General features: G+C 37.8%; 1 protein-coding gene across 1 annotated transcript in view; it reads left to right on the top strand.

Annotated features, from left to right (window-relative positions):
• Window positions 1-12,750, top strand: part of SELENOI (selenoprotein I) — a 45,525-nt gene that overhangs the window by 29,410 nt on the left and 3,365 nt on the right. The window contains exons 7-9 of the mRNA XM_005576363.5: window positions 6,743-6,791; window positions 8,392-8,572; window positions 9,789-9,971. Of these exons, the coding sequence (XP_005576420.2) occupies window positions 6,743-6,791; window positions 8,392-8,572; window positions 9,789-9,971 (413 nt within the window). The remainder of the gene's footprint in view (window positions 1-6,742; window positions 6,792-8,391; window positions 8,573-9,788; window positions 9,972-12,750) is intronic.

The raw sequence follows: 12,750 nt of genomic DNA, 5'->3' as shown, positions 1-12,750 counted from the left end.
ATTCTCTAGCCCCCTGCTTAGCCCCCTGGGTTGTGTTATAATATACAGTTTATTTTACTTACTGACACATTTGCCTTTATATTTGACCTACCATGTGGTTGGTGTTCTTTCCCAGAAGTTTGAAGGACTTCCTTTAGGTTTTTTTATAGTGTAGGTCTGGTAGCAGTTTATTCTCTCTTTTTACTTATGTGAAAATGTATTGATTTTGCCTGAATTTTTTCTTTTGGCATTTTGAATACATCATTTTAATGTCTTTTGACATCCATTGTTTCTGAGTCAGCTCATATATCATTGTCACTCTGTAATGTATTAGTTTTCTCTTGTTGCTTTCAAGGTTCTGTTTTTATCTTTGGCTTTCAGAAGTTTGACTATAGTGTACTTAGGTGTGGTTTTCTTTGTGTTTGTCTTTCTTGGTATTTGTTGAGCTGTTGACTCTGTTGGACCTGTGAATTAGTATTTTTGACTGAATGTGGGAAGTTTTCAGTCACGGTTTTACTTCTTGAGATATTTTTTCTTCCCCTCTCTCTTCTCTTCTGGGACCCCACTTACATGTGTGTTATACAGGTTTGCTTGATACTGTCCTAAAAGTAATTTTCTGCAGCTTTATTAAGTTTTCTTTAATCTCTTTATTCTTTGTAGTGGATAACTTCTATTCATCTATCTTTAAGTTCATTGCTTTTTTTTTTCGTCTGCCATCTCCAATATGTGGTTGAGCCCATCTAGGAAATCTTTCATTTAAGTTATTGTACTTTTCCCTGGGTGCAGTGGCTCACACCTGTAATCCCAGCACTTTGGGAGGCTGAGGTGGGAGGATTGCTTGAGGCTAGGAAGTCAAGACCAGCCTGGGTAACATAGTGGGATCCCATCTCTACAAAAAATAGAAAAATTTAGCTGAATATGGTGGCACATGCCTGTGGTCCCAATTACTTGGGAGGCTGAGGCAGGAGGATCACTTGAGCCCAGGAAATCGAGGCTGCGGTGAGCTGTAATTGTGCCACTGCACTCCAGCCTGGGCAACAGAGTAAGACCCTGTCTCAAAAAAAAAAAAAAAGTTACTGTACTTTTCAGCTCTAGAGTTTCCATTTGGTTTTTAAACTTTCCATTTGTCTGTTAAGATTCTTCTGTTCATTATTATCTATCATATTTTCCTTTAGTTCTTTGAACATATTTAACATTGCTGCTTTAAAGTCTGTCTACTGAGTCCAACATCTGGGCCCACTTAAGAGTCATTTTCTGTTAACTGCCTTTTTTTTTTCTATTTCTTTGCATATCTAGCAATTTTGTTGTTGTTGTTGAAAACCGGATATTATAGATTACATTTGTGGAGACTATAATCTGTTCCGCTCTGAGGATTTTTGTTTTTTTGTTCTGATAGGCATTTAACTTGTTTGGACTCAGATGAAAAAATTTGTCCCATCACATTGTATATTAGCTCTTGTCTCCGTTTGGTTATTTTTAGCTTTTAGCTGCTGCTTTTTTAGCCGGGTCTCTTGGGGGTCTCCTTTGTGTCTGTATAGTTTAGTGGTCAGCCAAAGATTTGGGCAAAGTCAATACTGAGATTTTGGCGCTCACCTCTCTGTGATTTTCTTGCTTCTGGAGTTTCCCCATCCTGAATCTTCAGCTGCTCTTCCAGCAATTGTGTTCTACCCCCAACCCTCAAGCCAGTAAGAGTTTTGCCTTCTTCAGCCCAGTCTGAGTGTGGGTTGGAAACACACTTAGTGAGAGACAACAGACTCACATCTCACCAAGAACACCTCTGTCTTTCAAGGACAGCATGTCCTCTACTTTCTGCCTTCTCTTTCACTATGTTCTGTGGGGTCTTCTATTTGCTTGCTTAGTTTAGCATCCATACCCAGGAGTTTGGGCAGAGTATATTCTCAGATTTAGAATCTCAACCCTTCTGCATCTCTCTCTTCTACAATACCCCCCACCCTGCTTTCGAGTTCCTCTGCTGCTCTGAATTATGGTATCTGCTTCCACAAGCTGGTGAGGAAGACTGTGGCTTTCCTCATCTGGGTTGGGACGGGGTAGGCAAGCCACAAACTCGGGGTTGTTCCCCAGTGTTTCAACCGTAAATGTTTCTCGAATTTCTCTCTGCCCTTGAGTATTTTCTAGTACCTTCAAGTAGTTGTTTTAAATATCTTTGTCTGGTTTTTAATCATTATTTGTGAGAAGAATTGTCCTCCCTTTTTATGCCATCATTAACAGACACCTTCCTTCCTTTAGATTATTTTAAAGCAAATCCCAGATATCATTTCTTTTCATCCATAAATACTTCATTGTGTATCTCTAAATGATAAGGATTTCTGTAAAAGAACCACAATTGATGTGTTTCTATAGCTGCCAAGCACCTATATAGTTGCCTTTGGTTGGTATGCCTTTTAAATTTCTCTTAATCTGGCTGGACGCAGTGGCTCACACCTGTAATCCCAGCACTTTGGGAGGCCAAGGCAGGCTAATCTTCTGAGGTCAGGAGTTTGAGACCAGCCTGGCCAACGTGGTGAAACCCCATCTCTACTAAAAATACAAAATTAGCCAGGTGTGGTGGCGTATGCCTGTAATCCCAGCTCTCAGGAGGCTGAGGCAGGAGAATCGCTTGAACCTGGGAGGTGGAGGTTGCAGTGAGTCAAGATCGCGCCATTGCCAGCCTGGGTGACAAGAGCGAAACTGTCTCTAAATAAATAAATACGTTTTTTAAAAATGTCTTTTAATCTATGTTGCTTTTCCCTATTTTTCCTTTGTAGTTTATGTGTTGAAGAAAGTGGGTCATTTGGCCAACAGAATTCTTAGATTCTACATTTTCTTGGTTGCGGTCTCATGGCATTGTTTAACATGTTCCTCTACTCCTCACTTTTCCTGTAAATGATAGTTAGATCCGTGAGCTTAGTTTGTTACAGGTTTAATTTTGGGGGTCGGGGGCGTGCTGGGGAACAATACTTATTAAGTATTGCATTCTTTTGCATCACATTAGGAGGTCTTTCTATTGCATCACATTAGGAGGCAAGTAACGGGTTTAGATTTTGTATGTTCCATCTGCTACAAAGTTTACATCATCACTTTACCATACTTATATATATGTATATATTTTAACCTGCTACCTTAAACTATTAAGGGTTAAACTTCACCTAATAATATTAACAGACATTGATTATCATGGCTTAGGAATTCATTCATTCAATGGATAGGTAAGGAAATCAAGTTTTTAGTTTTATGATAAAATACCTCATAAATACATACTGATAATTTGAAAGCAAATTTTATAGTACAGAATTTTTCTTAACCTCATTGATCTTACATTTTTATCTCCTTTAAACCTATGACAAAATCCTTGGTTTTCAGTGACACAGAATACTCACTTGCTTTATTCCATGAAATACTCACAACAGTCTCATAAAACAGTACCTAAATCAGCAAACAGAGGAAAACTGAAAATTAAGATTTTGTTTATTTTGCAGTTTTATTTGTCCTTATGACTTGTCCCACTAGGTGTGTCCAGTCAGTTTACTATATTTTAAAATCACCACTCTGTGGTTATGCCACCAGCTGTGGATTTATACATCTAGGTTTTTTTTGTTTTACTTTAAAAATTACTTTTTCTTTTAAAATTCATTTTTCCTTTATAATTATGTAAAATATTTGTGATAACAAAGTCAAATTTACAGAACGAGGTATATTCAAAGAAGTCTAGCTTCTATTGCTACCCAATCCTTTCTTTCCTCATTGTTTCTTTCTTATTATAAGTAAATATTTGTGTTTCATTTTATCACTCACTTTCATAGATACATGGTAGCATTCCATTCTATATGTACCATACTATATACTGTGCCTTTTTTTCCCACCCCCCTGCTTAATTGTATATCCTAGCGATCACTCCATAGTGGTCTATAAGAATCCTCCTCAGTCCTCTTACAGCTGCCTGGCACTTCATTGTGTGGATGTACCATAGTGTGTCCAACCATCCCCCTATCAATAGACATTTGGGTTAGTTCCAGTTTTTGCTGTTGTACAAATTGCTGCAGTGAATAGTCTTGTATATCAGTCTTTTCATATTTTTGCCAGGGTGTTGAGGAAGAGGTCCCTAGAAGCAGAATTGCTATAGAGGACAAGTGTGTGCTGTTTTGCTAAATGTTCCCATATTCCCCTCCATATGGGTTGTGTGATTTTCTTTCCCACCAGCAGTGTATGACAGTGCTTGTTAATTTATAGTTTTACCAACATAGTATATTGTCAAACGTTTGAATTTTTGCCAGTCTGATAGGTAAGAAATGATGTCTGTACAGTTTTAATTTGCCTTTCTCTTACTATGAATGAGCTTTTCTAGGTTTAAGAGCCGTTTGTATGTCTTTTTCTGTATATTTTACATCTCTCAAGCAGGTTTTTTTTTCTATAGGGTTATTGGCCATTTCCTTTATTTTTAGAAACTCTTCATGTATTAGGTATATTAATCCTTTAATATAGATTATAGTTTTCCCCATTATTGTTTCTCTTTTTAATTTTTCTTAAAGTACTTTTTGTTTTGGTGGTTTTAATTGAAGTATCTACTTAATAAATAAACTGGAAATGTGAGGAACGAAAATATTTTTTATGCCATGCTATCCTTGGATTGTATCTCATTCAACTTGGTCCTTTTTTTTTTTTTTTTTTTTTTTTTTTTTTTAACAAATTCTACTCTGATTTTTCTCTAGCTGTTAAGTTTCCTATGTTATGAAGTCTGGGCCTTCACTTGTGGCAAGATGAAAAGCAGGTCTGCATATGTATGGTCTCTATCACTGTTCTCTACTTGAAACATAGAGCTTCATAGACAAGTATTTAACAATTAAGTACTCGTTACAGAAAGTACATTAAGTACTAAAGAGAAGAAACAAAAGATGCAGCCTTTCTCTTTGGCAGCCTGTATAGAGCCCCGGCTTTCTACGTGCTCACTATACTTGAGATAGTTATTTCGATATTTTTAAAACTAAAATTACTCTTGGTGGCAAATCTTTTGCTAGTTTGTCTCAGCCTATTTCCAACACCTCAGAGCTACGAGTACTTCTGCGTTAATTCATTTAGCCTTGGCTCCCCTCCAGTGCTTCCCAGCTTGACATGGAGTAAGCTGCTAAAAATTTCTGAGAACACTGAGGACCTCAGGTGGTCTTCTCTTTCCTTTCCCTTTAAGTTCGTCTAATTTGGGGAACTTTATTCTACTTGGGCTTGGAAGTAGCAGAGTACTTCTTTTTTAGAGATAAGATTTCTGTTGGGTTCTAGTCTTTGTTTTAAGCCAAATGTCTTAGGAATTGTTTAGAAGGAATGTTTTCTACCTTTAATCTTTAAGGCCATAGCTGCATTGACCCTCAAACCAAGTAGAGTCACCAGGTAACTGAAATAGACAAACGGGCTAATATGTTGCATGACAATGGAACATCCAAATGAAGTGCCCAGCAGCTTGCCAGATATATTGATTCGGAGTTTGAGAGAGAAAATAATTAGGAACCTATATCACTATAGATCATAGGATCAAAGAATTTTAAAGATGTAAGGGACACTAGAAAATAGTTCAACCCATCCCCATTGTACAACTGGAATCTAAAGTTCAGATTGTTAGAGTTTGCCCAAGAGTCCGTAACTAGATTTTGCAATCATCTTTCGTAAGTTTGTAGTTGAGCTTTAAAAGAAGATTCTCAGAGAGAGAGAGAGAGAGTATAAGTACAGTGGGGCACCCAGAAGTAATATGCAGGAAGTAGAATTGCCAACAAAGGATACAGAATGAAATGGTGAGATGGCTAGTGGAAACATAGGGAGAATGGCATCACAAAGACAAAGGGAGGAAAGAATTTCAGTTTAGTGGATAGTCAACCAAGGCATTTCACTTAGGAGTCAGGAATGAAAAAACGACACTGAATTTGAACATTAGGAAAGCTTGGTAAATTTCAAGAGTATGATTTCTGCAAAGTTGGAACACAGTGAATAAAAAAGTTCTAAGAAATTGAGGACAACTGAAAAGTTTAGCAAATGATAAGACAAAGCAGAAGAAGATAGTAGATAGTGAGGACAGTAGAATCAATGGGAGGGTTTCTTGGGAAGGCCATCTTTGTTTTAAAGTTTGTGGGAAGAGAACCAGTGTGCGGATGGAAGTAGCTAGGGGGAGAAATTGAAAATGCTAGGAAGACTGGGTGCGGTGGCTCATGCTTGTAGTCTCAGCTGCTCAGAAGCCTGACGTAGGAGGATTGCTTGACCCAGGAGTTCGTGACCAGCCTGGAATATACCCAGACCCTGTTTGCCAAAAAAAAAAAAAAAAAAAAAAAAAAAAGCTAGGAAGGTAAAAAATAAATGTGAAGCAACAGGATTCCCCCTTTGAGTAGCTCATGCTTACTGTGCAGTTTCGGTACCCCATACCGTTCCAGGTATCTTAACATGTCATAACTCATTCACTTCTCGAAGCTCTGTGGGGTTGCTACAACTGTTATCTCTATTTTATAAATAAGGAAACTGAGGCAGTAAAACACCAACTTGCCTGAAGTCCCATAATCAGTTCATTGTACAGTTGAAATTGAGGCCCAGCTGGCTCTTTGAGTCTGCCCTCTGAATCACCAAATTGTACTGCCAGTCTTCCTGTTGTAAATGTTGTTTATAAATGTATTTAATTTTATTACAGAAGTAAACTTGAACCTGAAATGTTTGGGGTCTAAAAATATTTGTTTTGCATGATTCAGTGATAATGTAATAATCGCTCTTGAATAAGCATAAAACTTATTCCCTTTAGGTTGTGCGTTGTGTGTGACTCTTCCAATGAGTTTACTAAACTTTTTCAGGTAAGTATTTTATTTTTTAAATGGGCAAGAAATATGAAGTTTTAGCAGTTGTTAGCTGAACTTAGGGATCTATTTTCCTTTTAGAATCAGGACATTTTGAAAAGGTCACAAAACCTATATTTTAAGTCTAGAATGGGGTAGGATAGTTTGGGGTGTCTGTGGTGGCTAATGTAGTCATTTCAAACACAGCACAAAACTACTAGTTCTTTTGTTATGGTTTTGGACTAATCAAATAGTCTTCTAATGAGGCCAGGCACAGTGGCTCACACCTGTAATCCCAACATTTTGGGAGGCCGAGGCTGGCGGATCATGAGGTCAGGTTTGAGACCAGCCTGACCAACATGGTGAAACCCTTCTCTACTAAAAATATAAAAATTAGCCGTGTGTGGTGGCACGTGCCTGTAATGCCAGCTACTCAGGAGGCTGAGGCAGGAGAATTGCTTGAACCTGGGAGGCGGAGGTTCAAGCAGGTGGCAGAGCAAGACTCTGTCTTAAAAAAAAAAAAAAAATTTAGCAAGATCATAAAAATTCTGAATGTGTGTAGTTTAGGACCAAACTGGACCTGTGCTGACTTTTCTTAAATAGCCCTTCTGTAGAACTTCCCGTCTGGGTTGTGGGGAGAAGGGAGTTGCTCAGGTGGAGTTTCATTTCTCTGATCTGTGTGCTTCTCCACTTTTGCTGAGCCACACTGAATTTGCCTATTGTGTCCTGAATATATTTTGCTTTTTCTTTCCTTAGTAATTTTGCTCCCACTGTTTCCTTTGCTCCTTTTTCTTCTGGTTGAAACATTTTCTTATACTTCCCACTTCATCCTTTAGCTCCGAAATCTGCGTAGCAGAATCTTATTTACGTTAAACCAAGCTCTATTAAACTTCTTCATTTATTGGAGCTGGCAGTCATTTATAGAAGCCATATAGTTTAAAGCTCTGAAGGATGTAGAGATTATTTCTCTACATTTTCTCCTCATTTTATAACAGCCAGCCTCTGATTGGGCAACATATTGCCCGAGGTCGTGTCATCAGTGGCGGAAGCAGGACTGGAATTTGGAGCTCTCTTCAGCTGAGCAGACATGTATTGTATAACCTCTGTGTGCTTAGAGACACTGAGATGTGGTATGCCAGTCGCACCTCAGAGTCTTTCTTGTGAGCTCTGTCTCACTCTAAGTTCTCTATCACTTTGTGTCAAAGCTGCACTTTGAGGTACTCTTCTAATATTTTATGTTCCTCTTATTTCCCCCATTAGAATATCTCATAGAACAAAGTCCAAATTTTATTCATCTTTATATTCTTAGCACAGCAGTTGATAGTTTGGTTTAAAGAGAAAGAAATGGGATTAGAGGTCAGAAGATTTCCGTTCTAACCCTGGCCCTGCCACTTGGTAGCAAGTTTTGTAAATTTAAATTCTCTTATCCTCACTTAGCCTGTCTGTAAAATGGGATTAATGATGTTGGTTCTGTCTATGCCACAAGATTATTGTGAGTATAAAATAAGTGTATAAATAAGGAAACTATAAACTACAGTACAAGTACTGTATAATTTATATGTAATAATGTTCTTTATATTAGTTAATTTTTTAATATTACTTGATTTTTTTTTTCCAGAAGCTATAAAAATAACACCTTGAAACACAATTCAGTCTATGAAGCTGTGGTTCCCTTATTTTCTCCATGCTTGCTGTTCATTTTGTCTACAGCATGGATCCTTTGGTCACCTTCAGATATTTTAGAGCTACATCCTAGAGTATTCTACTTTATGGTTGGAACAGCCTTTGCCAACAGCACAGTAAGTTTTTTTCTTTTAAAAATCATAATATATATTAGGAATGTATGACAGAATTTGATAATTTGAGAAATTTTTAATATTAGAATAAACAGATTTTAATTTAAAGATTTTTATTTTAGAAATTTGAAAGAATAGTAACCCCAAAAACTGAAATGCTGAAAATTATTTTGTTTTGCCCTTTGAAACCAATAGGATTGGAGACTACAGTAGTATTTTGGAACTGTGGCACACTTGAATTTTTTATTTTGGTTGCCTGCTGAAGAATTCATGGAAAAAATTTATAGATTCCCTTTAGACTCTAAATATATTACCAGTATGACTGAAATGGCTGTAGACTTAAATGATTATTCTAGGAAGCTTGGAAGAGATTTTTGAGAAAGAGAAAACACACACTTTAAAAATCAGCTGATTTTAAGATTAGGAACATGGAATTTAAAACTTTGTAATAACATATTTTTATAAATTCCTTTCCATGCTGGACTGTGCAAGACAGCAGACAGGAAGCAGAGATCAGGAGTTGAGAAAAGACCCTGATAGTCCTGAAAGCCAGAAGGTCTGTGTTCTAGCTCAGGCCAGTTCCTTAGAAGTTTTTATTTTGTAACTTAGCTACTCATCTTATGTTTCCATGTTTGTAACGTGTGTAATATCCCAAGTCCTGCTGACTTTATAGGGTTTAAACATCTAAAAACACTAATGCATTGTATAAAAAGTATCTCTGAAAGAATTGTATTTAAGTAAGCTCTTCAAAAATAAAGGAGCCAAAGAGGTTTTGAGATATTAATTATGGCAATGGGACTGAACTGGAGGTAGCACTTCTTCATTGCTATAAAGAAACTTAATTGTATGGGGGTGTGAGAGGCAATTTGGAATTTTTTTTTTTTTTTTTTTTTTTTACATATCATAGAGTCTTAAAATTGAGAGAAATTTCTTTTATTCAAACTGTTGCCCAGTGAAAGAATGCCTTCTATAGCATCCTTATTCAGTTAGTTATCTTCCAGCCTTTTCTGACACACACTGTGAGGGTGCATAGGTTTTTGGGCAGGGCCAGGGGTCCAGTCGGGCCCCTAAGCATTGAGAACTTCTGAACTTAGATAATGTAAGTGTGTTGGTTCAGGTACTTGAATGCTTTTCAAATGTTGGAATGACTAGTTTTGGAAGTGCTTTGCTAATGAAATTTTTCTTTTTTTCTCTCTTATTTTTTTAAACTAACGTCCAGTGTCAGCTGATTGTTTGCCAAATGAGTAGTACCCGGTGTCCAACTTTGAATTGGTTGCTGGTTCCTCTCTTCTTGGTTGTCTTAGTGGTAAACCTAGGAGTAGCCTCTTACGTTGAGAGCATTCTCCTGTATACATTAACAACGGCTTTTACTCTGGCCCACATCCATTATGGAGTACGAGTGGTGAGTAATCTACAGCAAAATTGGTTCAATTTGGGTCTTATAAATGGAACCAATAAATGCCTCCAAGTAGAATGGAGGCAATGGAAAATTTTAAAAAGAAAGTAGCTTATTATAGTAGCTGTAAGGGTTTTGGGATATTTTCTAAATTTTGGATAATATCCAGATGTTTAATTTCAGATATTGTTTCTGTAATGAGTATATTACTGTAATTATAAATGATTTTAAGGCTGGATAATTATTGTGAGGAATTAGTTCCTATTGTAAGTGGGTATGTATAAGCCATTTTCTTGGTGAGTAGAATTGTAAACTGTTTGAGCCTTTAGTTATATAGGATCAGATAATCACATTTGTTGATTATCGATTTCTTCACTTGCTTCTTTAGCTTTAGGGGCATTTTTATTGTTCATTAACAACATTTGGAAAGAAACTATAATTGGTTGTGTAGTGCGTTTTCCCTCCCGCTGCCCAGTTTGCAGCAATTGTGGTGAGGGAGATTAGAATTTCATACTGAAGGAAGACTTTTGCGTTATTTGAGGTTTTACTTCATGTGTGTTATTCTTGAGCCCTCATCAGCAAAATTAATAAATAAGGGGGAATATAGAGGAAAAGAGATTTTAAGAAATGTTTTGTAAGCTTGATATTTTCTTCTAAAACCAATTTTAGGAGAATGGACGAATACAGATAAAATGAAATCAAACAGAACCATTTGGTTTTTCTTTCACTTAACATTCTTTTCTAATTATTTTACATATTTTAACATAGGCTGTGCAGTATTCCACCAAGGAGATTACTTAATAATGACCCTGCACAGCACAGTTAGTCATTTAGGTTGTTTCCAGATTTTCACCATTATAAATATTGCCCTAGGCTGGGTGTGGTGGCTCATGCCTGTAATCCTAGCACTTTGGGAGGCTGAGGCGGGTGGATCGCTTGAGCTCAGGAGTTCGAGACCACCCTGGGTAACATTGCAAAACCCTGTCTCTACAAAAAATACAAAAAAACTAGCTGGGTGTGGTGGCACAGGCCTGTAGTCCCAGCTACTTGGAGGGCTGAGGTGGGAGGATCACTGGAGCCCAGGAGGTCGGGGCTGCAGTGAGCTGAGATGGTGCCACTGTGCTCCAGCTTGGGTGACAAAGTGAGACCCTGTCTCAATAAATAAATAAATAAATAAATAAATAAATAAATAAATAAATAAATAAAATAAAAAAAGAAAGAAAAAAAAATGTTGGCGTAAACAATCTGGAATATTTTTGTTTCATTTACTTTATTTTCCGAGGATAATTTCATAGGAATGGGGTTGTGACAGGGTATTCACACTTTTATGACTCTTCAGACACTTCTATTTGGTGTGCTTGTTTTGAAAGGAACCCTGCTGTAAATCCATTTGAGAAACAAAATATCTTCTGTATTTTCTTTTTTTTTTTTTTTTTGAGACGGAGTCTTGCTCTGTCACCCAGGCTGGAGTGCAGTGGCCGGATCTCAGCTCACTGCAAGCTCCGCCTCCCGGGTTCATGCCATTCTCCTGCCTCAGCCTCCCGAGTAGCTGGGACTACAGGCGCCCGCCACCTCGCCCGGCTAGTTTTTTGTACTTTTTAGTAGAGACGGGGTTTCACCGTGTCAGCCAGGATGGTCTCGATCTCCTGACCTCGTGATCCGCCCGTCTCGGCCTCCCAAAGTGCTGGGATTACAGGCTTGAGCCACCGCGCCCGGCCTCTTCTGTATTTTCTTTTTTTTTTTTTTTTTTTTTTTTTTTTTTTTTTTGAGACGGAGTCTCGCTCTGCCACCCAGGCTGGAGTGCAGTGGCCGGATCTCAGCTCACTGCAAGCTCCGCCTCCCGGGTTCACGCCATTCTCCTGCCTCAGCCTCCCGAGTAGCTGGGACTACAGGCGCCCGCCACCTCGCCCGGCTAGTTTTTTGTAGTTTTTAGTAGAGACGGGGTTTCACAGTGTCAGCCAGGATGGTCTCGATCTCCTGACCTCATGATCCGCCCGTCTCGGCCTCCCAAAGTGCTGGGATTACAGGCTTGAGCCACCGCGCCCGGCCTGTATTTTCATATACAGTTTTTAAGTGGGAGAGGCAGCTATCACGCTTGATAACAACTTTATACCTTGCATATGTTGCTAAACTTGGGCTTTCTTCCCTTAGTGTTTCTCTACAAAGTTGCCCTCATTTGTTAGAACAAACTAGATACAATTGTTAAGGAGAAAAAAACTGCGATGAATTGTGATATAAGACATAATTATTTTTGTTTTTATTTTTACAAATGTAACCTTATATGCCTTATAGCAACACTCTTGGGCCTTTTTCCTGATATTTCATCAGTATATGCATGGCATAGAATATCCATTTGCCAGTGTCTTTTTAAATTGTTTTCATTTACTATAGCCTTATAGAAGCATATCTTTAGAAAGTTACAAACATACCAAACCAAACCAAAATACACTTTTCTTTAAATTACAAAGGTACTACATTTTCATTGTTAAAAACCTGGAAAATAAATAAGAGGCTAACTGGAAAACAACTTAGGATCATCTTTTTTGTCTGTCTTTGTGTTCTTTTACCATGTCTACAACTTCTGGCCAGAAGTTAAAACTTGCTAGGCCACACAAAACATTCACTTTAACTACTGAAATGTAAATAATAGGTATCAAGTAAATGACATGCACTTGCTGGCCTTTAAGCTCTTGCCTTCCCAGTAGAGATACCCTAACTAATAAAGCCTCTCCAAATTCATAGATCTAGTTTTCTACTATTTCATTGGGATTAGGAGTGATTACTT

This window comes from Macaca fascicularis, chromosome 13 (assembly GCF_037993035.2).
Source record: "Macaca fascicularis isolate 582-1 chromosome 13, T2T-MFA8v1.1".
Lineage (NCBI taxonomy): Eukaryota > Metazoa > Chordata > Mammalia > Primates > Cercopithecidae > Macaca > Macaca fascicularis.
The sequence above is the reverse complement of the archived record's forward strand: the minus strand, read 5'-3'. Positions and strand labels throughout refer to the sequence as shown.